Source organism: Benincasa hispida, chromosome 6 (genome assembly GCF_027475165.1).
Source record: "Benincasa hispida cultivar pf3 chromosome 6, pf3_genome.v1.1, whole genome shotgun sequence".
Lineage (NCBI taxonomy): Eukaryota > Viridiplantae > Streptophyta > Magnoliopsida > Cucurbitales > Cucurbitaceae > Benincasa > Benincasa hispida.
The window spans coordinates 40,720,600-40,744,331 of record NC_143483.1 but is presented as its reverse complement, the minus strand read 5'-3'; the positions used below and the strand labels follow the sequence as shown (position 1 = coordinate 40,744,331).

The 23,732-nt window shown below is 30.0% G+C and overlaps 1 protein-coding gene and 1 pseudogene across 1 annotated transcript; one reads left to right on the top strand and one right to left on the bottom strand.

Moving 5' to 3' along the window:
- Window positions 1–4,527: 4,527 nt before the first annotated feature.
- LOC150035659 (serine/threonine-protein phosphatase 7 long form homolog) lies at window positions 4,528–6,191 on the top strand (annotated as a pseudogene).
- Window positions 6,192–11,665: 5,474 nt separating this feature from the next.
- LOC120079841 (putative E3 ubiquitin-protein ligase XBOS32) lies at window positions 11,666–17,266 on the bottom strand. The gene is made up of 10 exons (XM_039034271.2): window positions 15,995–17,266; window positions 15,824–15,883; window positions 15,467–15,538; window positions 15,185–15,360; window positions 14,923–15,083; window positions 14,195–14,253; window positions 14,041–14,087; window positions 13,346–13,489; window positions 12,860–12,951; window positions 11,666–12,659 (listed from the first exon to the last, which is right to left on the bottom strand). Exons 1-10 carry the CDS (start codon window positions 16,187–16,189, stop codon window positions 12,133–12,135), a joined length of 1,533 nt encoding a protein of 510 aa, XP_038890199.1. The 5' UTR covers window positions 16,190–17,266; the 3' UTR covers window positions 11,666–12,132.
- Window positions 17,267–23,732: the final 6,466 nt, after the last annotated feature.

Genomic DNA, 23,732 nt, shown 5'->3' with positions numbered 1-23,732 from the left:
TTCCTATATTCGAACAAAACAAATAAACAAATAAATAAAAATAAAATATACGAAGAAGTTGAAAAAAAGGCAGATAAAATTGTAAAAAAATGCATGTTAAATAGAGAAGAAAATGGTGATCAATAGAGTAAATAAGATTCAAAAAGTGAAAATGCATACATGAGAGAAAATTGAAAATTTGTTATTTAGGTACATTAATTCATTGATACACCTAAAATTATCAGCATATATGTGACTACAAGCTGAAACATAGAGAAGAAATAAGAATAAAAACACTATTTGTTAAGAAAAGGGCAAATTTGACATGCATAATAAACGGAAATTAAAAGTTGTGTACTTTTTTTTTTCCATATATGCAATTTTAAAAAGATTAAAAAAAACAAACTTATCATTTAAGGTTGCTATTTTTGCCATTCATTGTAATTTTCCTAAAAAATGTGTGTCACGCCAACTTTCAATTAGAAATTGATAAGAAACTTGACAGATGGGTCAAGAATACTACCAAAAACAAATCTAGGATCAAATTGTTAAGTTTGAAAATTCAAGAATCCAAACGTAATTTAAATCAAATCTTAGTAACTAAAAGTGTACTCTATCGAATAGAATGTAATATTATGTAATACCTATTTCCTCTCTTGAGTTTTTTTTTTTTTTTTTTATTCTCAGTTGAATTAAATTTTTGTGGGATCAAATTTTGAACTATACAAGTCGAGGGATGATCTCTTTGGCCTCTACTTTCCATATTTTCTTCTATATATGTAATTATTTAATAATGTTAGACTTGGTATCATTATTCTTAAATATTGTTGACATAAATGATGATAACTAATATTGAATAAAATCATTATACCATCGTAGTATTATGAAAATTTTGATGTATCTAATAAGTTAATGAAGTATAAAAAGTAATAATTGATAAGTGAAAATTTTAAATTTTAATTAGTTACTTATAGAATTTTACAAAAAAATGTAATAGTTCATCCAGTAACTTTAAATTTTTGCCGAAGAAGTTCTTGAATTAATTTTCAATCTTGTTTATAATCAATCTCTAATTTACAACATCTGTTTTAAAGTTAATGATTCGCTTAATATTTTAATTTAAACTTGAAAAATTCAATAAGGATATTGATCTTTAATTTTTAGAAACCTCAATATTCGTAAGATTTCAAATTTTAGGCTTAACGCTAGGGACTCTTTAAAGTTTAACAACTTAAAAAATAAACCAATTCTCAAACTTTTTTATATCTAAAACGGTAATGTAAGAAGATTCAAAAAATTAATGTGGACGAAAAAGTCAATATCTTGATTTTACAAGAAGATTGTTAAAAATATTGATAAAGATGTCAATGTCAATAGACATATGTTAAATAAAAAAAGTTATCAGAAAATTATATATATATATATATATATATATATATATATATATAAAAATTAATAAATAAACTATTTACCCTTCTTAAATAAGGAAAAAAAAATTATTGCATATATTACTTATATTGCATTAACGATTTTTTTTAAATAATGTTATTTTAATATATATTAACCAAAATAGGGTAAGATTGAAAGTATTGACGAAAATAGGTTTTTAAATCATGTACCTAGTACACGATTACACCTTAGTCGTGTACCCGGTACACGATTAGCCCTAAATCATGTACACGTTACACGAGTGTCTGTTGATCTGGCACGCGCAGTCTGCCGTGGCAGTCATGCAACGTTGACTAAGGTAATCGTGTACCCGGTACACGATTACCCTAACTCGTGTACTGGGTACACGATTTCTTTCTCCATTAAACCGTCGGACCCTTCTTCCTCATCTAAAAGCTTTCAGCCTCTTTGCTTCCATCTTCTCCGTCCACTCTTTGCTTCCGTCTTCTTCGTCCAAAATCATCCAAAAACCTCCTCCGTTTGCTTCCGTCTTATGCATCCAAACGTATCATTTTGCTTCCATTTAACTGTCCGTCTAAAATCGTTCAAAAGCTTCTGCCTCTCTTTGACTGTGATAAAAAAAGTTTCCCTACGTTGTTTTTCAATATATATATATTGTTTGCTTTTGGGCTGAACGTAATGTGTAGTTTATGGATCCATGATTTATTTATTGAGTTGAATCTAGAAATATATGTATATGTTTGTCTATTTATTGGGTTGATTTTGTCTAATATAGTTTATGAACTTAGAAATTAGATTTTGTTGGGCTGATTTGTTGGGCTATTTTTTTTATGATAATTTGTTGGATGATTATGTATTTGTTGGGTTGAATCTAGAAATATATGTATATGTTTATAAAAATGAAGATTGGTTCATATATATATTATTCTGTTTGCATTTGGGCTGAATTAAAGGTATGATTCATGGATATATTATTTTGTTTTTATTTGGTCTGATTTAAATATATAGTTTATGGATCTTAGATTTGAGTGATTTAAATGTATAGTTTATGAATCTTAGATATAGGGTGATTTAAATGTATAATATTTAGATATAATATATTGAACTTAGAAATTGGATTTTGTTGGGTTAACATATTAACATTTATTTTTTTTTTTGTCAACTATAACTGTTGAAAAAATCATAATAAATATGTCGATGCGTCCTGAAGATTTAGTTATTCTTGAACCTGGAAATGATAGAGACAATGATATTGATGTTGAAGTTGATGAATTATTTGGAAACGACCGTAGTGGGGAACATGATCTTGAGTTGGTACCATCGGATATGTTCATCCAAATAGAATTGAGAAATTACAAATTCAACATGTAAACTAGGGTCTACGTTGAAGGAAAGGAATATAGGTGTAGAGAATTTTAGTTTAATACAGAAAGGAATGTTGTTGCTGTAAAAAAATAGCTTGTGGTCGTAATCCAATAAGCAATTAAAAAACAATATGCATATAATGTTAATTATAGAGGGTGTGGCAAGCCAAGAGAAAAGCGTTGATTGTTGTGTTTGGTGATTGGGAGAAATCACATTCAGAGCTTCCATATTGGTTGAGTGTTGTTGCTCATTACAATCTAGGAACACGAACAAATTGGTTTTTCCTTCCCTCCGATATGCCGACTATTTTTTGTCGAGTTTTTTGGTCTTTGGTCCTGCAGGGAAAGGATTCAAACATTGTAGGCCATTAATCCAGATCGATGGAACTCATCTCTATGGAAAGTATAAGGAAAAATTATTAACCACCTTATCTATTGATGCAAACGGACATATATTTTCACTTGTTTTTGCTATTGTTGAAGGTGAAAATTCGTCCAGTTGGTCATAGTTTTTGTGGGCATTGCGTGAATATGTTACCCAAAGAGATGGTATTTGCTTGATTTTTTATAGACATAAGGGCATTCTTGCTGCAACTAATAATGAGGAAATTGGTTGGAGTGAACCTAGAGCATACCATCGATATTGTCTTTGCCATGTTGCCAGTAATTTCAATACGAAATATAAATCAAACCAACTAAAAAATTTGGTGTTTAAGGCAGAAAATCAACACCAAAGGCGCAAGTTCATTCGGTGCATGAAAGAATTGAAACAATTGCACCCTCAATGCCTTGAATATTTTTCAGATATTGACTTGGAAAAATGGACCCAATCACATGACAGTGGGTACCGCTATGGTGGATGACAAGCAATGCAGCTGAATGTATGAATGTTGTTTTCAAAAGTGTTAGAATGTTACCAATTACTTCTTTGGTTAGGCTAACATTTTATCGCACAATACTGTATTTTGAATGTCGAAGACAAAAAATCAGTAAAGCACTCGATCGTGGGGACATGTATACAGAATATGCCCTAAGAAAACTAAGAGGTGGGAAAAACGAGCATCTGTGCATGCGGTAACATCTATTGACAGGGAAAGTCAAACTTTTGAAGTACAAACTGGCATAAGTATGATGTCTCCCTATAAAGGACAACACACCCAAGTTTTGAGCTTGAAAGAAGGAACATTTTCTTGTAATAAGTGGCAGTCATCCAAGATTTCATGCTCTCATGTAATTGCAATTTGTATTACATGCGTATGACATACACACCACTTATTGATGAATGCTACAATTTGTCCAATTTCAAGTGATGTTATGAAGATCGCTTCCATCCAATAGAACACCCAGATTATTGGCCAAAATTATCATTTACAGAAGTTCGTCCAAATGCAGACTTACTAAGAGAACAGGATCGGCTAAAAAGTACGCGCATTCATAATGAAATGGATTAGAGAGAGGCAAGCCAAAAAGTTCAATGTACAATTTGCAAGAGAGAAGGACATAACAAACGTACTTGTCCACAATATACATTAGGTGCTTCGTCTTTGGGTCATTAGGTATATCTTTTTTTTACTTGTATTTTTTATGTAATTGTATATTTTATGTACTTATATTTTTCATGTAATTGTATCTTTTATGTACTTATATTTTTTATGTAATTGTACTTTTTATGTAATGAATTTATTTTTCATGTAATTATATCTTTTTATGTACTTTTTATGTATCTTTTATGTGATGAATTTTATTATGTAATGTAATTTAAACTTCTTAGGTAATGGAGCCTGGTCCTTCTAATCTTGTACAATTATATCCACAAAATACACATCGTTCACAATCGATATGGAATAGTTCTTCCACAGTAGTTTTGAATTATCAGAGAAGGGAGGCGTTTGCACAACATACTATCCCATTTGATCACTGCATTATTCCTTATGTTGAACAGACAGGTTTTCTTGGGGTTGCACAAATCGGTTTTATCCAGCTTGATTGACACCTTATTATTGCTCTAGTTGAGCATTGGAGACCAGAAACCCACACATTTCACCTGTCTTGTGGGGAATGTACAATCACGCTGCAGGATGTTGCCATACAATTTGGGTTATGAGTGGACGAGAAACCATTGACAAGTTCACTACAATATGCTGGAAGAACGTTTCTGAAGAGCTCGTAGGCGTTCTACCAGATGATCTGAAAGGATCAAAATTGAGTATCCCCTGGTTAGCGTCCCAATTTTTAGAATTACCTCCCGATGATGACGACATAAGCGTACGTAGGTATGCACGAGCATACATCATGCAGCTTATTGGAGGATTTTTATTCGCTGATAAGTCAAATACTCTAGTGCATCTCATGTTCCTTCTGCTACTATCTGATTTTGAGCATGCTGGTACATACTCGTGGGGTGGTGCATGTCTTGTATGGTTGTATAGAGAACTTTGTCGGAATACCAATGCATAAACGTTGAAAATAGCGGGGCCACTGATACTACTACAGGTGTGGGCTTATGATAGATTTTCAATTATAGCACCACAAGTCTAGTTACAGGCCCTAGACCATCGTCCCCTTAGTGCCAGGTATTATTTCATTTATATATTTATTTTGTTATCATTTTATGTAAGAATATAAATTAATTGTATTTCTTTATAATTTTAGATGAAATGGTGTATTAGCTGCCTCTGAATAGTCAGTAAATATGTTGCTCGTGTACCAAAAAATATTTGACAGACTGATGCATAATCAGGTAACAAATGTATATATAAATGAATATTTAAAACATTTTGGATGTATACTTATCTTTTTTTTTTTTTTTTTTTTGTCAGATCACAGATTTGGTCATCCTTACCTGATTACTGTCGTGATGGTGAAGATATCTGGTTGACCGTTAGCTCACTTATATGCTTCCATATAGTAGAGTGACATCATCCAGATCGTGTGTTGAGACAATTCGATCTGCGATAAACGATGCCTTCATTGTCCTATACACTCCCAACACTACACTAGATTGATTTGAGAGGTAAGCACGACCAAGACTGCTGCCAAATCCATGCGGAATATATATCCTACTGGCATGGACGACATGATCGTTGTGCACAGGGAGAATTAACAAATAGGCCAGTTGTATCAGATGACTACTTTTCCTGGTACAATTCAATCACAAGGCGATTCATCACACCTGACGGCACTTACTATTACTGCATGGTAAGATATTTAAAATCAAACATTTTCCATATATATTATATGAATATTGTTTAATATTTTTTTTTCATTATACAGGACAATTTTATTGGAGATGTACAACAATATTCAGTACAGTATAACTTACCAAACTTGGGTTCAATGTGTCAGCAAACATTGGTCAACATAGAAAGTATTATTCAACAAACAAGACGACTCAATGTTGCTGACACCGATCGGAAAAGTATTCATCGTAGACGATAATGACAGTAGGGTGAACATAATTTAAAGGGACACGAAGACAACCCCCAAGAGGGGTAAAGGCCAGGGGGTCGTTTTTAAATTTCATGTAAATTTTCATTTTCAATTTGTAGATTAAAGAACTAATTGTAAATCTTCTTTAATATCATGACTTTTTTTTTAATATGAGTGCAAAATAATTATATTTTCATTATAGATTAAATATATAATTAAGTTTAATAATGAAGGAATTTGTGGACCAATTCATAAAATCTTAATATTGTTATACATCTCCAATTAAAAATAATAATTAGTCAATCTATTTTTTTTTTAAAAAAAAAAGAAAAATAAATCGTGGATCCAGTTCACGAGTTTCCATGCAACCGGTCAACCGGTCAGCCGATGTGGTGCTGACTAGATTAAAAGTAATCATATACCTCGTACACGATTTTGCCACATGGCAATCGTGTACCCCGTACACGATTTCACTACCATACTTTTGTCAATAGTTTCAATACCCACCTATTTTAAAAAATACCCTATTTTTGTCCATATAAACATTATTTTTAAAAAAAATCTTCACTAACATTCGTGATATTTTATAACTAATTTTCTAATTTTCATGATTTTTTTTAACAATATAAATAATAGAAATGTAATTCGAAAATTTAATACCGTTTATTTAACTCAAAATTTGTTTGAAATGTTTTTGTCCTTTTTTTTGGGTTGTGTTTTATTCTCAAATCTCTGAAAAGGCAAATATTAGAAAGATCTTTTTGTGACAACCCATGTACCAACATTGAATATTGTGTTTTTTTATATTTGATTGTTTCGAGAGGACATCCTAGAGAGAGAAAAAACAAAAAACCAAAAAAAAAAAACATTGGAGAGAGAGTTTTGCAACCATGCATGCAACTTACGGTTCATAGAAGTTTGCTTCTTCATCTGTTTTTCATTTTTTTTAATTATTATTATTGATTAGGACTATTTTCAAATAAGAAAATCAATCAAAATATTTATAAATATAGTAAAATTTTACTGTCTATGTTTGAGGATATGTAATTAAATTTACCTTCATCTATCCACTGTTTTTGGGTCAATTAACCATTTAAGATGGTACTGGAGCTAGTTAGTTCAGGATGTTCTATGTGTCAAGCTCGTGCTATGTTGTTTCTTTTCCAATTAAAATTCATTTTCACTTGTTGGGTATTTTTTATATTTCAAGTTCACAAATGAGGGGAAATGTTAGGTAATATGTAATTGAATTTACCTTCATCCATCAATTTAAGCTTTTGGATTAATCGGTGATTTAATTGAATTTACTATGTCTATCATGATGGACTGCGATATATTGGAATATTTTACTATTATTTGTAAATATTTTCAGCACTTTGTCATTTAAAATAAATTTTCTTCTTTTTCTTTATTATTATTATTATTAATAATATTATTACTATTTTAAGCTTTTTCCCATTTGCTGCCTTTTTCCAACTCCAATCCTTCTATAACCTTTTTCTTTGCAAGAGGTTTTGGAAAACTTGTTCCAAAATTATATGGACAGTGGATAAAGATACTTATGACTAACATGTTTATGTTTTATTGGGGTTAAAAATTACTATTTACTTTCCTTTACTTTCTGTGATTTTAGTATACTATAAATTTTTCTCATTTTAAAAGTTTCAAATCCTTAATTTATATAGTTTTCAAGAGTCTTCCAAAAATATATCATTTTGATTGTTTCCTTTTGTCTTATATGTTTTCTTTGATCAGTTTACATTCAAGGATCTTTTTTTTTAAAAAAAAAAAAAAAATAATAGTATTAGAGTATTGGAACCTCTAACCACTTAATGTATATATGCCATGTTCAAGGGACAAATATGATCTTTTTTTCTCTATTTATTTAAACTAACAAATATGGCTAAATTATTTAGATGTGACAATAAAGCTTTTAAAATGGTATAGGACTAATCTAAGATTTAAGATTAATAATATCGATATAAATATAGTTGAATTTCTAACTTTAACATGGTTCAACTTATTGTCTACGTGTTTATCTTTAACTAGGAGATCATATGTTTCAAATCCCTTTAATATTCAATATGTTGTTGAACTCTAAAATTAAAAAATATAATAATTATAATTATAACACAGTTGATTAATGCATATTAATTATTACTTTTAAAAGTCACCTCATCCTGTTATATTTTATTTAGAAATATATATATATATATATATATTTAATAATAATCGTTTGAGGGATTTACATTTTCAATCCTCTCCCATGCCAAAAAAAACATTGTAGAAATTGTCTATATTTAATTAAGGAATTTTAAGGTAATATTAAAAAAAAAAAACCATGAGAAAGAGGTTTTTGGTATAAATGTTTCGCATCACGTCAATAAATAAAATGTTGAGTTCTACTCCATCCATAATTATTCTAGATTATCATAACTCAATTACGATATACTCAGTTCACTTAGATTAGAAGCTTCAAATCTCCCAATTCTATATTTATGGTATTAAAAACAAATTGATATACTCGGAAAAAACATATATAATTCATATTATTAAATTAATTATCATATTTTTTTAGTCTCATCTTTGAATTAATTGATAATTTTATGTGGTATCTAAGTAAGAAGTCATTTGTTCGAACCTTTATCATGATATTTATTCTTTAATAAATAAAAATTGGTTTTCACTTGTTAGAGCTCCTACAAATTTGTATGCACACAAACAAATCTTGAGTTAATTAGTGATTAATTAACACCATAGTATTAAATTTTCATATAGTGACATTTTCATTGATATTTCCTCATTTCCATGAATTCGACATCAACATGAGGAGTATTTCTATTATATCATTGTAAAATCCACTAAATATAAAAAATAAACAACCAAATTTCACTAATGTAAATTGAGACCTTGATATTTTATCGATATTTTCATCGACACCTCAATTAAATTGAGATCTTGACGTTTTCGTCGGTAACGTGGATATTTTAAATTATGATGAACACGTATCATTAAAAAAAAAAAAAAGACAACTTAATCCTTTCAAAATTTCAACAACCATACCAAACAATGCACATTTTTAGTACAACCCCTCTCCCTCATGCAACCCACTTTTTTCTGTTCATTTCAAGCCAACCTTGTACTTCTCACAACCACTTCTTTTGTTCGTAGTATATTACAAATTGTCGGTAACTTGGTTGAATTATATGTCTACTAAGACTTATTTGTCACGACTTTTAATGTTATGAATAATCGAAATTAACTTTGAGATAATATTAATGATCACAAGAAAAGTGTCCAACTTAGCCAATTAGATCGATTTTAATCATATTTATGTCTTTTTCTTAAGAGTGAAAGAAAAAGTTATCTACTTGACTAAATTGATCACGATAATATACTTTTCATTCGAGAAAAGAAGAAAACTTAAGAATTTGGACGTAGTCGACAAATCCTTCATTAATATATAATGTCATATATATTTCTATCATTTTAGGATAGTTTAGTCAAGTTAATTTCTTTATTTATTTGTTCAAGAAAAGAGTTGTGGTCAAATTTAACATTTTAATACTCCAATTAATATCTTTTTAGATATTGAGTTTTATTTCACAATTCTACCTAGCTTTAACAACCATGTTAATGTATTAACTATTTTATTAACTATTACTACCAAAAAAAAATGTATTAATTATTAGCTTTAAAATGAAGCATAAGGAATGTTTTTTCCCCCTAATTTTTTTCTTTTTAAAAACATTGTCAAAGCTAGCTTCAACATGTGAGCTATTTTCTAGTTGGTTTTTTCATCTTTAATTTTACTAAAACTTTAGCTCCTTAATTCTTCTCAAGTTATTTTTCTTTTTTAACACAATCATTTTTTATTTGTGAAATTAAAACTAAATCCAAAATAAGTTCAAATTATATAAACTAACTTCTATAATAAAACAATGACTAGTTTGGAACTATACTCAAATTACAAAAATCAAGTTGGTAAAAAACTATTAAATTGCACAACTCTTTCTTAGAGAGAGAAACTGTACATATTTCCATATATATTTGGAAAAAAGAAAAAGTTTTTAATTCAACAAAACCACACCCTAATCTAATTACTCCTATTAACCTTTAAAAATGCATTCAAAATCTATTCGATACAAATCTAAAGCATGGTGTCTTTTTCATTTTCAAATTAATTTTTTCTTTCTACAACTAATGCAACTTAGAATCGTTAGGCATATCATGTAATCATTTCAAATAACTATTCATTTCTCCTATATAGTAACCTCTCGATACAAAATCAAATTAAAGCACGGTGACATAACTAAAAATCATTGAACATGTCGTGACACAACTAAGAATCATATCGTGCAACCTCTTGGAACAATTTATAGATATATAGGAGAGAAGAAGATGTATTGGTAGAGAGGAGGGTTTTGGTTTCATTTAATTCCATAGTTGAAACTAAAAGTAAGTAAGAAGTTCCCATTGAAAGAAAGTTTTTGAAAACTGCAAGTTCCCATGCTCTCCACTTTCAATATACCTCTTTAATTTTTCTCATTTCTTTTCAAATCTTACGTGATTGAGAAGCTAAAAGATACAACACATTGTCATATCATAAGTTTTTGCTTGTCATGTCACTTTCTTTCTATCTCTCTCTCTCTTTATTAACCATGTTCCCTTTCCCTTCTTCTTTATATAAACAAACCCTAATTTCCCTTTCTCTTCATCAACCTCCATGTTCCTTCCCCTTGCATTTTTACATCACTTCATTCTTCCCATGTCTGTCTTTTCTTCTCCATATTCATTTTCCTTATTTGCTCCTCATTTACTACTCCTCTCATGGATCCTCTTTCCCATCACTTCCTTATTGTTTCTACTCCTGTTCTCACTTCTTCCGTTCCCGACACTGGCTCATCATGTCATGGATATTAGAATTTAACGTCCTTTGGCGATATCTCACCTGAGCTTTTGATGTGGTTTTATTACTTTTTTTTTTTTTTTCTTGACCTTGCAGGACTTGTTGAGTTTTAGGTATCTTAATTAGTAGTTTGATGGTTTTTCTCTTATGTATTTTTTTTTTTTATCTTGTCCAATCTTCCCACCTTAATTAAGGTTTTCTATTCCTCCTGAGCTTGATACCGTTGTATTACATGTCTACTTTTGGTTTATATGTTATTTGTTTCTTCCCTTTCAATTTCAATAGTTCATTTATTATCATTAATGATGGTCATTTTCACTAATTTAGTGATGAGTTTCACATTAATAAAACTATATTTTAAATAGGAATATTAGGGCAATCTAGCTACATGTCTTGTGAAATAAAATTGATATATAAACAACTTTTAAAATAGCACATGTTATGTACTACAACTTGTACAACCATTCAAAGTAGAACACATTCATTGTAATCTTCATAACTCAACTAATATAAAATTTGTACCATCGACTTCACCTCACCACCTCATATATTATCAAAAAATAATAACGACAAATAAATAAATAAAACATATTTCATTTAGGTTATAAACTTCCATTTCATGTTCATACAAAATTCTCTGCAAAGAGAAAAAAGAGAGATCTAAACGTTCCTTCCAATACACAACATTGGAACTTTTCATAGCACATATATACAAACCTTTCATCAATCTCACCAAAAATTTAAGCATTCTCTTCTTTTACATGGAAGGGCCAAAAAAAGAGGCTCATATTTGAAACTAAATGGAGCTGAACATATTACATACCATCAAAATGATTATTATATAGGATCATTTCCAGAGTATGATCCTTCTTTCTTTTCTTTTTTTTTTTCCTTCTCTTTTTTTCCCTTTTTTTTTTGGGGCAAGTATATGGACACTGAATAAAGTAAAAAGGAAAAAGTAAATGTTAAAGAGGGGAAAAAGACCTTCAAAGTAAAATTTCTGAGGGGAAAAGAGGTATTTATAATTGCCTTAGATGATTTTCAGCATCCGCTTCCAGTTGTTACGTACTGATTCAGTGCAGATAACCATGATCTCCTACCTTCGGATGCTGTTCGTCGAAAACCTGACGATCTCGAACACCTGGCAACATGATTCCTCATGCTCCTGTCAACATTGCAAGGAACCAAAGAGGAGCTACTACTGTGAGGATCTCCCATACAGAGATTGGTGTTCAGTTTCATTGAAGGAAACCTCTGACAGCTGAGGGATCGAAACGATGTTCCGAGTGGAGAAATCCGGGAGCAAGTGAACTCGGGCTTGCATAATGGGGTGGTTAATGTGGGAGGTTCTGGTGCCTCACCAGAACAAGTGCAGAATGATAGAGACAAACTTGTTCTGGCGATCTCTTTGGCAATTGGCTTCGTTCCGGGAAGTTTAACGAAGGAAACTATGCCATTTCGGCAGAGTGGGCATGCTATTGAACCAGGCGGACCAAGAGAAACTGATGATGTGCTGTTTGTGGAACAAAGGTACAACGCACAGCTCGTGCAGAACTCATGATCACAACCTGCAACGTTCAACATAATGTGCATTAACCACGAGCATGTTTGAATGTTGAAAACTGAAGCAATTTCTATAGATCATATTCCGTTGTGTATCAGAACATAAGTGGACAAATTTGATATGAGAATTGCAAACTATAACAACATAGAAAGGAAACGAGAAATATCATAACGAAATCTTCTTGTCTTCCTTAATCAAAATTACCTCGTGCAGCAACTGTGCATTCTCTCTCCAAACAGACTACACATGGATCTTGACATGTAGATAGAGAGTCACAACTTCTCCATCCACATTCTCTGAAGAAAAATACACGGGTTCTTAATTTAGTCATCCGATGGTCTACATAATCGAAACCAATTAAAGAAGAAAAGAACACCAAAAGTAGAAATGGCATCAAAGGAGCTATAACAAATACATTATGAAATTGCTTAATGTAGGGTAGGATATACTGAAATCAGCTACATCGAAAATTAAGCTAGAACTAGAACAGGACATAAGCATTTTCTAACCATATTTGTGGGGCATTGGATCGAGGCTAAAGTGATGGTAAGAATGAGCTAATGGAACTGAAGAAGTTTGAAACCAGATTGTTGATTGTGAAAGGTAACAAAACTTTACTGAAACTTAAGTTAAAAACCGAATAGAGAACGGCAGTAGATATTTTGATATTTTTCGCCAAGAACAACTCACCTAGCAATTCTAACAATGCTCATAAGGGGAAGAGTCAAATATGGTGAAGGGACAAGATTTGTTGCTGCTGCTCCTGGTTCTTTGCTAAGAATTTCCTCAAGCCAGTCTCGGTGCCATGAACGAGCAACCATCAAGGGAGTCCATCTTCAATAAGATAAAAGTAACATAGGATGATCTGACAACTTCAAGTTTATAGGGTAAGACAAATAGAACTATATAAAAATCCCAAAAAAGAAAAGGACTGTTTTATTTATGATCTTCATTGTGCATCATAACCATGAGAATTAGAAACAACTTACAACAAAATTGTCACATATAGAAGAGTAGAATCAGTAAAACACTCTTAGCATGACAATTTATTTTGGGTCATAGGCTATAAGCACGGAAAGCCATGATTTCAAACTAACAAACAAGGAGTCAGATTACAGAAAGTATTTCAGCACTCGTTATGATTCCCAGTAACCGTACAACGACGTAAAGCTTAGAACACCTTTTCTCATCCAAATTAGCCTGCCATTTACTAATTTAAGATCCAATGGCCATTTCTTTATCTAGAATAGGAATGACAAAGAATTGAAACAAAAACCAAGCAGAGAAACTAATTACTACGAGATGCATCCACCATCCATAAAAGGTTTGACCTTCACCAAGGTTGAAATTAACAGCATTTGAATATGAATACTCGAGAAGCATACCCATTTGCATTTTGAGCAGTAAGATCGGCTCCCCTAGCAATCAACATCTGAGACCAAAACACGGAAACTATCATTTCAAGTACCATGTACAATTATAGGTCTGAATTGTGAAAAGTTCTCATCATTTTCCTATGGCCTTCAAATGAGGACTTACTTGACAGCATTGGGCATTCCCGCCACATGCAGCATAATGAAGGGCAGTGCTTCCAGCACCTAAAAATGAAAACATGATCATCTTTAGGGAAATAAAATCAAACTTAAGAAGAAAGCCTCAAAATTCAATCTTTTGCAGGTTCTAACAGACTAATCCTAGCTAGCAAGCTCTGTTGGAAGAAAATCATGACTAATGAACGTGTTTAACTGAATATGATTTTTTTTCAGAAAGAATACACCCAACTTCAAAATACAATGACACATTTCTAAACGTAAAAATCAATATCTAATAATAATCGATTAAAGCGAATTAGAATATAAACTTTCGTGCCAACCTAAACATAGTTCAACTAACTAAAGTATTATCTCATTGACCAAAAAGTCAGAGATTTAAATTCCCACATTCACATGCTATTAGACTCAAAAATGTAAATTTTGATGCAGCAAAGTACAGAGCAGACCAATTTTCATTATTTTATGACAGTAACATGCAATGAACCTTTCTTCACATTAGTAGTCTAATAGAACATGGTTAAAACTATTGAACATGATATACTTCAACAGTTTTAAGCTTTTCAGAACTGAGAAACAGAAAATAAAAAATAATGAAAAATAACAGGAAAAAAAAAAAAAAAATAGAGGTTCAGTTAACACCTTCATAATAGCACAACTCATATTCACCAAAAACACACAAGGGAAACAAAAAACAGGAACTAAAATGCTAGTTACCTATTAGATCAATGGTGGTACCATCTTCTACGGTAACCTGAGAAGCAGAGGCACCTAAGTCCAAAAGTAATTGCACACTGTCAATGTGCCCATTTAGCGATGCCATATGCAGTGCTGTGATGCCTCCATCTGATGTTCTGTTCACTACCTCCTTCAGGGCACTAAGGGATGAGATGCAGGTAAAAAAATCAATGACTTGACGTAGCATAAAAATAAAAAGAAAAGTTTGTAACTGACTAGGATTATATTCAAACAACAGTACCTGAACTCAGATTTAGAAACTGGTTCTTCATTGTTCGAACTACCATTTAACATATTCCAAAATTTTGGTGTACTAGGAACATAATCAGCAAGCAGAAGTCGGATGCATCGAGAATGACCATTCAGAGCAGCCAAATGAAGAGCAGTACCTCCATTCAAATAATCCGCTCTGTGAATCTGATGTCTCCCAAAGAAATGATGACAACATTATCAAACATTTCCCATAAACTACTTCATAGAGAAATTAGAACTGGTAGAATTAAGGCTAAGGGATGTAGCTCACGTTGGCTCTAAAAAGCATAAGAGTCTGAACAACCTCCCAATGACCATGTTGACAAGCTTGCATCAAGGCAGTCTGTTGATGAGAAATGAAATTTTCAATTTTGAACTCTTAACAATATTGCATATATTGGAAACTTGAGCAGCTCAACTGGTTAAGACATTATATAATCAACCAAAATATCGAAGGTTCACATGTCGTTGTATAAAAGAAACAAACAACTAACACATAACAAAGGGTCTAGTCTAATCATAGTTTTGGAATTCATTGATGGATATAATGCAACATCACATTGAGGAATGAACCAAATGGAGCAAAATGAAAACAGAGAGCAACAAACAACAACATTCCAAATCATACCTGACCCCGGTAATTCCGTAGATTGATCTCGACACCAGATTCAAGCAAGAGGGAGACAATCTACTCAAATGGATGGCAAAGTAAGTTGAGTCAGCATCAGATAGACATTTGGAAAATAGAAACTCTAAGTTGAAGAGAAAAATCAATCTCTTCAAGAGAGAAGAAAAATACCTCATGATGGCCATGAGCAGCAGAGTAATGGAGAGGGGAATTTCTTACACCAAAAGTTGAATACCTCGCCAAACGAGGATTGTATTCCAATAAAGCCTTAGCTTCTTGCAGGTCTCCATCTCTTGCAGCTGAAACTAATCGTTCCCCAGATGCAGAACATCCAAAGGAATTCCCAACAATGCTTAGAAATTTCATTGTTTCCCCAAAGATTTCTCTCACAACCTATATAGTGTATCAAAAGAGCCCAAGACCACCTTTCTACCTGATACTCTCACCTAAAGTTGTGTATGTGCAACAAAATAACCCCAAGGATTTACAAACTAATCCAACCAAATTCACAGAAATATACAACCTAATTCCCACCAATCAATCAGGAATATCCAAATTGATTGGTTACAACAATCTAGAAATTCAATATATAAACAACTTTACATAATTCCCTAAATGATAAGGAATACAAGGAAGCAGCCGGCTAAGGAAATGCCGAGGTGATAATTGAACAAAGAAGGTAAAATACAAAAGAGAAAAACCCAAAACTCCAATTCCTTAAAGAATTTCTCTGCACTTTCAAAATCAGCAAAAATCGACGAACCCCACTTCGTTCTTCAACAAGAATCTTCAATCGCCAAAACCCAACTCAGAAATGAATCAAATGATCAAAAACTGAAAGACCCACTTGCGGTTTTGAAAGAAAAAGCCCCGAATGCCAATGGAAACCTTCGATTTTTTCCTGCTTCATCCAAAAAGTGATCCAAATCCCGTAGAAATGGAAGCAGAAAAGAATCGAAGGGAGGAAAATCGGGATTGAAAACCTCCCCTTGTCAGGGTGAGATCAATCCAAATGAGGAAAAAGGAGGAATGGGGTTAAAGAAAGAAAGAAAGAGAGAGAAAATTGAAAGGATAAAGGGTAGTGACGGTTCAACAAGAGAAGGTTGTAACGAAAATTTGCCAAAAACAAAGGGTGAGTAATTACAACACAAAGAAATTGGGGATAGAAATTGAAAGCAAAATTTTGGGGGATTTTTCATTTACAAGATGCTGAACCAAACAAGAATGGAAGGGAAAAGCGAGTATTAATGATTGGTAATAATTAGGCAGTGAATATATTAGGTGGGTTGTTCTTGATTTGTTCTTTTCTTGGTTCAGTCCTTGTCTTCCTTCTTCCTCTGCCCTCTGCCCTCTGCCCTCTGCCCTAAGCTCTGTGTCTTCCATTTCTTGCTCTACGCCAATTCGATTTTTAGTTGACTATAGGATGTAAAATTATTTAATAACAAACAAAAATGTTCACATCTTCAATTAATATAAGTTTGCCTTTTTGTAACTCAATATTTCTAGTGAAGTTATATGTATTTTAAGCCCATTTGATTTAAAAGAATGAGAATCTATATATGGAAAACTTCATTTTCATTATTACTATTGTTTTTTTCATCATTTGTGGAAGGGGAATCAAGTTTCTAACCCTTTTTTTTTCCTCCTTTGAAAATATGTGAAATGAGAGGATCGAATATCTCACTTTGAAGTTAATAGTATAAACATTATGTCAATTATGCTCATTTTGGTAACAAGCTTCTAACCTCTTGATCAATAATACGAGTTTTATGTCAATGAATTATATACTCATCTTAGTCGAAAGTTTCATTAGTGATGTTTATGGAACTCATCTCCAAATTTATTCCATCATCATCATTTCTCTCATTTGTTAGAGTAATTCACAATATTTTTGTTACTTATTTTCTCTCTATCTTATGTTTACTACTAATTATTTTTCTTTTAATATGAAAATAAGAAAAAAATCATGTTATACTCAGTTCATAAAATTCAGAGTATGTTTGGGATAACGACTATCCTAAAACTATAATAATCACCTCTTGCTACAGTAAATATTATTTTATGTTCCCCAATAGCTACAATTAGCTCTATTTCAAAACCTCTATTTGTTACCGTATTTCTATTTGTTACGGTTTTTACTATTTTACATTTATAATTTTTTTATTTTTTGCTACCGTGTTTACTATTTTCTTTTTAAATTAAAATAGTTTACACCTTAAACACATACTATAATAAACCAAACTAAAATAATCTACACCCCAAACACAAACTATTACAACCCAACTACAATAAAATAAACTAGGACTATAATAACCAACTTCTTACCCAAAATGCCCCTTAATGTTTGTACCAATTAAAATTTTAAAGTAATAGTTATAATAATTTAAATAAAAAATGTTATAATAATTTAAATAAAAAAACTTTCATAATAATTTAAATAAAAAAAACTTTATAATTGAATCAATTTGAACTATAATGATGATGTAGAGATGATGTAGACGATAGAGTTACACTCGATTCTATTTAAAATTTTGTCCAAAATCACGTAAATAAAATTATTCATCTTCCAATCACCATATCAATAACAAAAAAAGTTATCACATAATTTTTTCTTTAATAAGTAGAGAAAATAGAGAAAGACGTGAAGATGAAAGTCCATTCACATTAATGAAAATTTGTCAATGTCTATTTAACTTTATGTATAAGCTTTTTTAAAGCAAAATTTTATTATTAGTTATTAGTTTGAGATTTTAAGTCAATATTTATTTATTTGATATTATATAAGGTGGGGATTGAACTTTAACCTTGAGATTATCTTACATATTTGACGTCAGTTGAATTATACTTATTTTAACCACCTTTAACTCAATAGTATGATATAGATTTAATATTAAGAAATTTAAATTTAACAAAATTGTGTAAGAGGGGAATTCATTTGAAGAGGTCAATATAATGTGGAAATTAAATATAGTAGTTTCACCAAGCATATAGAAGTCAGATAGTGGTAGCCATAATGTAGAACTAGAAGCGTCCCATTAAATTTTATAAAATTATATTCTAAACCTAAATATGCGGTGAAATTAATATATTTGATAAGTTTTTTTGTTTTTTTGTTTTTTTTAATTTTGGTAGATTTAGGTTTGGTTTGTATACTTTCTCAGCACAATAAGGATGGATGGATCTATAAAGGGCTTAGGAGCACGTATCACCCTCACATCATATCGTATTATATATACATATATTTTTTTTTTATTAAATATAAAAAATATTTTTATATATATTGAAAATATATCAACGCATTCTCAAAAGATGAAATGGTAGCTTGCCTCAGTGGTGGTGAAGGAGCTTCTGTAAGTTGTCAACTATAATTCAATTCTACCCTAAAATAGGTTTATTTTCTTTTTTATTTTAATCAATTTTTGTTGCTTAAAATTTCTTTTATATATATATATATATATATATATATATATATATATTCTCCGCGTATATGTTCATGTTATTTATTTTTATTTGAAAATTAAGATATATAAACACCAATTTCATGTATAATTTTAATCAATTTATTTTCATTTGTCAGTTCAAGTTTAATTTTTAGTGTTTAAAATTATGACTAACAAGTATCTAAACTTTTAATTTTAATTTTAGTAAATCCCTTAAAAATATCTAATAGACATATAAACTTTAAATTTAATATATAATAATCTCATAAAATATTTGAAATGCTTAAAAATTACTCATTATTAGATAATTTTTTTAATTCCTAATTGAATTTCACAATTTCAATTTTGTAGTCAATAGTTACATTATTTTTTTTAGAAAAAATGTCTAATACTACATATTATATGCACTTATCGAGATGTAAATAGTCTAATATATATCTTTTAAAGTTCAAGAACTATATATGATACAAATTCAGACATTAATAAGCTAAAATTTTAATTTTATATAAAGTTGTGCCCCTAACATGTAATTCTGGATCTATCATTATTTGTATATTAGTTAGTTATGATTGTTTTGACGATGTTATATAAGTTGAATATTATGTCGATGCATCTAAAATTATGTTTAGCTAAACTTGTCTCCCCTCTTATATAATATCCTGTCTCTGCCACTGACAATAAGTGTGGTATGAAAATTTAAAATTATGACTTCAAAAAATAATACATACGTCAATTATCGTTTAGGTTAGTTAGTATTAGTACTGTTGTATTTGATAAACCATAGTTGATGAAGTTATTTTTGTTAGTATTGTTGGAAATGACTTTTGGGCTTAGGTCCATAGGAAAAGTAAAGGAGAGTGAGAAGTTTTATCCCACATGGATAGTTTTAGAATTGTCTAGAGGGTATAAATATCAAGACATTTTAGTTAAAAATCCAAAGTGAGATTATGGTGGAAGTGTAACTCTTTCACCACATGTGTGTTCCCATTGATCAAATAGGTTTAGACTTGGGTAATTGCACTTGTATGAAAAGTAATTAAATTTTTATTACTTATCCTTTTATTTTTGTTTAATATTGTTGACTTTTGACTGTTGGAATTCTATCTGTTATTGGTTCGTTGGAATTCTATCCGTTATTGGCCCGTTGGAATTCTGACCGTTGATTTTTGTTCGTTAACTGACCGTTGAGGATTTTGTCCATTATCAGACTTTGAGGTTCTGGCCATTGGTTTCCATCCGTTAACGGACCTTTCCGTTTCCACCCGTTCTGTTCTGTCCGTTGGTATCATTCTCTCCTCTATAATTTTGTTCAGATTTGTGAAGAGGACACACACAAAATTTATTCTTCCTTCTCCACTTCATTTCTATTGTTCTGAGCAATCTTCTCTTCAATTTTAGTCATTTTTCCGACGAGTGCACGCCTGAATTTGGAGGCTGCATTAACCTTGGGGAGCAACCAACTTAAGCGATTAGTACTGAGGTTGCGCTGTATTTGCTTTTAGAGCCGTGGTTCTTCCACAGCATAACAACATTTGTGACATCTAATTCAACAAGTATTGGATTATTTCTATTGTCATGTTCATCTTTTAATAGCATGTGGGCTATAGTGGGAAATTGATTTTTTAATCTCGAGATCGATAATATAAATTTTATATCAATTGAATTGTTATTGATAACTCGTGGTTGAGTCCTTGTTTACTTTTGAGTAGAAATCCCTTTTACTTGTTTGGTTTTGTGGATAAAGACTCAAAATTACATATTTATGTTAAATAAGGTTTAAAATGAATAAATAAATATTTTATATTTTCTTAAACAAATTAACACTTGTTTGACATTTTATTCTTTATTTTTTTGTGTTTCATTATTTTTTTTATAATATAATAAAAAAGTCAATTCATTTTTAATGTCGATGTAGAATCAATAAAATTCAGAAATATGGATGAAAATTTAGTAAACAGGAGTAGGAAAACAGTGTCGAGTAAATTTATGTAATTTATTCTTTAGATCATAGGTAATTTTACCTTTCATTTTTAAAATGTCTTATTTTTACCTGTTTATATCAAGTTTAGAGTTCAATTTGATAGGAAATTAAAAATTAAAGCCGGTTGGTTTATAATTAGGGACAAATTTATTTTTTCAACAAATAAAATAATAGGAGCTTAAATTCTATTGTAATTATTGAGTTTTCATATTCGTTCACTTTTTTTTTTTTTTTTTTTTTTTTAATTTTCATATTTTAAATGCTACTTTTGTCCATGTATTTCTAATTTTGGTTTATTTCAATCCACATATTTTCAAAATATTCATTTTAGTCCCTATATTTTCAACTTTGATTCATTTTGGTTCATGTACTTTCAAAATGTTTATTTTGGTTCTTGTACTTTTAAAAAGCGACCATTTTGGCTCCTTCATTTTCATTTTCACTTTATTTTTAGTGTATCAAAATGGTCAAGTTTTTAAAGTTCAAGGACAAAAATAAACCAAAGTTGAAAGTAAAAGTATTAAAATGAACATTTTGAAAATATAGTGACCAAAATGAACCAAAGTTTAAAGTATAAAGATCAAAGTTAACATTCTAAAAGTATAAGGACCAAAATGAACAAGAGCTAAAAAATGTAGGGACCAAGGTAGCATTTAAACCTTACTATTTACTAGTTTACTTCCCCAAATTTCAATTGGCAGACGAATGTGTTAGTAACGACAAAGTCTGTAGTTAATTTGAATCTCCCTACCTCCAATTATATTAAATTATCAACAACATTAGAATTACTATCGATCTCAAAGTTAGAGGTTTGATTTCTCCACTCTGTATATTGTTTAAAATATTAAGCAAAAGGTAAAAAAAAAAATTTAACAACTTATGTTTGATGGTAAAGTAAGATTTTTTTTTTTTAAAAAATAATAGTAAAATAGTAGTCTATCACGATCTATCGTACTTTATCGTAGATAAATTGTGATATTTTATTATTATTTATAAATATTTTAGTTCATTTTTTTATATTTAAAAATAACCTTATATATTTATGATATATAGGGCCCTGAATTGAACCCACTTCTTCATTTTAATTTACTTGTTAAAGTCTAAAATAAAACCTAGCGTTTTCTAAATAGCATTTAATTATTAATCCAACAAAACCAATGTGGAATTAATGATGGGAAAATGGAACAACTAATAAACAACTATACATTTCAATAAAATATAATTAAATTCACTATTAATTAAATCCATACTCAAATATAGAGTATATTTAAATTAAAGAAATATAATGTTGAGAGTATGAGGATGATGATGAGAGATCAGCTTAAAATATGGAATACATGTGTTTGTTGGATGTTGTTTTGGAATCTCTTTTTTTCAATGGTTCAATGCATAGTGAACATGCAACCCACTAATTAAATTCCCTATTTTTTTCCTCTTTAATTATCATTGTTTTTTTCTTTTTCTTTTCAAATCTTTCACATTAAAAGCTGAAATTGAAATTCATTTTCATTCAAAAATTATTTTCAAATTGATCCTTCCAATGATGTATCTAAGGTTTAACAGGTTGATGTCGACCAAAATATCGAAATCTTAATTTTAGAGAAATTCCGATAAAAAAATCGTTAAATAGTTGATTTTAATGGATATTTCTAGAAAAATTATAAAAATAATCTATAATTGATTTAAATTAATTAATAAATATTTTATAATTTTTAAACAAGTTAACATATCTATTATTTATATTATATTTACATTAGTGATATTTTATTGTTCAATTTTTTGTTTCTAGATTTGTCTATTATATAATGAAAATATTGATTCACCTTTCATGTCAACATCGAATATATGAAAATATAAAAATATCAATAAAAATATTGAGAAACCATTAGAAATTTAATACTATGGATGAAACTAAAGATAATTGCTCAAATGGAAGGGGGGTTTGATGTTTGTTATTAATAACCATTATAATTCAGGATTGAGTTTTTCTTCTTCTATTTTTAATGTATATCTTGACATCAATAATAAGTTCTAGTAATATCTTTGAATTTCAGTGTTTCTGTGACAAATAGAATTTAATTGGGAAGAAGTCAACAAATATATATATTTTTTTGAGTTCTTACATCGGTGAGATGGACCTTTGAGACATAAAAAATAAAAGAAAAAAAACATATTTTTTTGACTAGTAGGTTTTTTTTATTAGTCTATGAGTCTCAAAATGTTATATTAATTTCAACTTTCTACCTAAATCTCAAAATATTTCAATTTTACTCTTGAGATTTGAATTCTGTTTCAATTTGGTTCCTAAATTTCAAGATTTATATTTTTAACTCTGTTTTTTTACTAGATAAAAAATCACTTTGATCTTTGGTGTTAATGTCTATTAATTATTTAAAACACTAAAAATTAATAATAAAGACTGAAAGCGAGTACTTAATAAAACAAATCTAGATTAAAAGCATAAACCTTGAAACATATAGACCAAATT

Bases quoted from the DNA above. Each gene is read 5' to 3' on its own strand.
- LOC120079841 (XM_039034271.2), bottom strand. From the start codon at position 16,189: ATGAAATTTCTAAGCATTGTTGGGAATTCCTTTGGATGTTCTGCATCT. The intron at 15,361-15,466 runs GTGAGCTACATC...GGGAGACATCAG, and splicing joins TTATGCTTTTTAGAGCCAAC to ATTCACAGAGCGGATTATTT. The intron at 13,490-14,040 runs GTATGCTTCTCG...ATCTTATTGAAG, and splicing joins ACTGCTCAAAATGCAAATGG to ATGGACTCCCTTGATGGTTG.